This window comes from Eptatretus burgeri, chromosome 17 (assembly GCF_056783735.1).
Source record: "Eptatretus burgeri isolate ZD-2024b chromosome 17, Ebu_testis_v1, whole genome shotgun sequence".
NCBI classification, from domain to species: Eukaryota; Metazoa; Chordata; class Myxini; order Myxiniformes; family Myxinidae; genus Eptatretus; species Eptatretus burgeri.
In genome coordinates, this window is record NC_140977.1 from 56120828 (window position 1) to 56124135 (window position 3308).

Here is a 3308-nt window from a genome sequence, read left to right on the forward strand (position 1 = left end):
TGAAAACAACGTCACGTGAACAAAACATCATAGGTAAACAAGCATTGTTCATGTTGTTCGCGAATTAACCGATGTTCAGGTCGATACGTTGAGGGTTTTCAAATCAAAATGATGTTAAGTTTGACGCCATGAATCATGATTGTATTATTAACTACCCCGAGTATTTTAACAAAGCTCCAAATGACCAATGAAACGAACAATCCTTCACATCTTCGTCTTTCCTGTACTTACATTGAAAAATGCCTTCAGGGCGCCTCTTACAATCAAATGTATTGTCTGCTCGAAGTGAAGGAGTTTATTTATTTATTTTTTGTTTGTTTGGATTGGTTGATGGGGTGTAGTTGCTCGTGAGAGTTGTTTTGGGAGGGGGGTTAGTGGATGGTGGGTGCGGTTCTTCCTCACGTGTCCCGATGGTGCGACTGGCTCTCCTCGCTGCGACCCTCGCTCATGTTTGCGTGGTCGCTCCAGGTTCCGATGAGCTCGTTTCGAGTCCCAAGCATCTCCGGCTGGTCGTGGCGGTTAGTTGTATTTGGGTTCTGGAGTTTACAGCAAACACGTCCTTTTCCCACATTTCAACAGCGAAACCCGCGTCTTGTGTTTCAACTGTAGGTGTTCAGACATGGAGACAGAGCACCAGAGGGGAAGTACCCCACAGATCCGCATGGAGAGGGCGTTTGGCCGCAAGGATTCGGACAACTCACATGGGTCTGCTTCAGTGTGGCATCCCCACATCCCCATCCCCCCCCCCCATGTACTGTACTTCACCCCACATCCCCATATGTACTGTACTTCACCCCACATCCCCATCCCCCTATGTACTGTACTTCACCCCACATCCCCATCCCCCCCATGTACTGTACTTCACCCCACATCCACATCCCCCTATGTACTGTACTTCACCCCACATCCCCATCCCCCCATGTACTGTACCCCACATCCCCCCATGTACTGTACTTCACCCCACATCCCCCCATGTACTGTACTTCACCCCACATCCCCATCCCCCATGTACTGTACTTTACCCCACATCCCCATGTACTGTACTTCACCCCACATGTACTGTACTTTACCCCACATCCCCATTCCCCCCATGTACTGTACTTCACCCCACATCCCCCATGTACTGTACTTCACCCCACATCCCCCTATGTACTGTACTTCACCCCACATCCCCATCCCCCCATGTACTGTACCCCACATCCCCATTCCCCCCATGTACTGTACTTCACCCCACATCCCCATCCCCCATGTACTGTACTTTACCCCACATCCCCATTCCCCCATGTACTGTACTTCACCCCACATCCCCCCCACATGTACTGTACTTTACCCCACATCCCCATTCCCCCCATGTACTGTACTTCACCCCACATCCCCCCATGTACTGTACTTTACCCCACATCCCCATTCCCCCCATGTACTGTACTTCACCCCACATCCCCATCCCCCCATGTACTGTACTTCACCCCACATCCCCATCCCCCCACATGCAATGTACTTTACCCCAAACCCCCACAATGTCTGGTATTTCACCCCACATGTTCTGTACTTCACCCCACATTCCCATTCCCCCCTCCCCCACATGTCCTGTATTTCGCCCCACATCCCCATTTCTACGTTGGCCTTAACCCTCACTTGTATCCCTACTTTAATTATATTTATCTCTTTCTTCAATCCTTCATGTGTATGTTTATTTAACCCTCCCCTTTCTTCCTCATGTATTCTCTCCTGTAACCCCCACTCTTCCCATGTAGCTGCTTTAATCACCCCTCTATGTAAGAATCACCCTTATTCCCCAATTGTATCACCTCCCCCCCATATGTATCCCCCTTCTTTAACCCCCTCTCCAAATCTATCCCCTTTTTAATTCCTGTGTGTTAACCCCAATATGTATCCCCACCTTTTTGTGTTGTCTGCAGGAGGGGATGAGACAACATTATGAGCTCGGCCATTTCCTAAGGAAACGATATTCTGGTTTCCTCAATCAAACGTATCTACGGGCGGAGGTAGAGTGCCCATCGAGGGACCTCAACAATTGAGTGTACAATGATTTATTTATTTATTTCATAATAACCCAGGTTAGAAAGAATGCCAAAAAGTTTATAAAGATTAACGAAGAGTTAAAAGTGCATGACAATTCTCGGATCGACTGGTGTTTGTGTTTGTGTCCTTTCCTGGCATCATTCAGGAATTTGTTGTTGTTGTGTTATCCACTTTTTACAGCTCGATCCAAACTTCTATATGATTGGTGGTACTGTACTTCGCAAGGTTCAGTGGCAGTAACTTTATCGCCCTGAGATGACACGGACCATTTGAAAAAGAGTCCGAACACGACGTACCTGCACTTCGAGTGCTCGGTTTGTGTTTTTCTGATAGAATGTGCTGATGTGGAGTTGTTCTCTTTCCTTGGCTACTGACATCGATATCACGGCGGGTACACAATACGAGACGTTTGCCCTTTCTACTTTTCTCCATGAAATGGTGTTCTTTCGACCACTCTGAGTTGCAGGATGTTTGTCGCTTCGGAATTTTCGGCAAGACGAGCACGTAACGGCATCGCATAACAGCCGTAACGTAAAGAACCGTGACAAATCGGATCTTTGTTGGCAATCTTAGGACCAACACAAACACGGGATTAATTACATGACAAATATATTAACCAATGAAGATCAACAATGACAAGTTAAATTGTGGGTTGAAAGGTTGGGTGGCTCGAGAGGAAAACTGAGGACAAACACTTTTAACTCTTCGTTAATCTTTATAAACTTTTCGGCATTCTTTCTAACTGGGGTTATTATGAATCGACTGAGGTTTTGCATCGACTGAGGACAGAAAACCGGAAGACTGACCACCTGAGGCGGAGGTGAGGAGTGAGGAGTGAGGAACGGCCAGGACTTGTTAGTCATGGGAGAGTTACCTTTCTGGGAGATCTGAATGTTCTGTTTACCAGACCAATTAGAGTTGGAAGCAAAAGTCCAGATCGTAAGTGGATGCTAATCGGATGGATGAGGATGTTCAATTTTGGGCATGTTGTAGGTTCAAATCCAATTCTGGTTTTTACCATCCCAGGGTTGTACTTACTACTTTTGGTAGGTCCGTTGTCGCGAAGATGAGGTAAAGTTTGTACAGGTGTTTACGGCATAATGTCACCTTTTAGGTGCATGTGCGTAGTACCGATGTGGATCGTACCTTGATGAGCGCCGAGGCGGATCTCGCGGGACTCTTTCCTCTTCCTGAGGACAAGCAGTGGCAGCCTCATCTTTCTTGGCAGCCTATTCCTGTACACACTCGTCCCACTCGCCAAGACA

General features: G+C 47.3%; 1 protein-coding gene across 2 annotated transcripts in view; it reads left to right on the plus strand.

Annotated features, from left to right (window-relative positions):
• Positions 1 to 257: 257 nt before the first annotated feature.
• ACP2 (acid phosphatase 2, lysosomal) overlaps positions 258 to 3308 on the plus strand; it is an 11876-nt gene continuing 8825 nt past the window's right edge. For both annotated transcript variants that reach the window (XM_085861168.1, XM_085861169.1), the window contains exons 1-4: positions 258 to 518; positions 610 to 705; positions 1920 to 2006; positions 3158 to 3308. The exon at positions 3158 to 3308 is cut by the window's right edge and continues 2 nt beyond it. In XM_085861168.1, the coding sequence (XP_085717294.1) occupies positions 411 to 518; positions 610 to 705; positions 1920 to 2006; positions 3158 to 3308 (442 nt within the window). In that variant the 5' untranslated portion in view covers positions 258 to 410. The remainder of the gene's footprint in view (positions 519 to 609; positions 706 to 1919; positions 2007 to 3157) is intronic.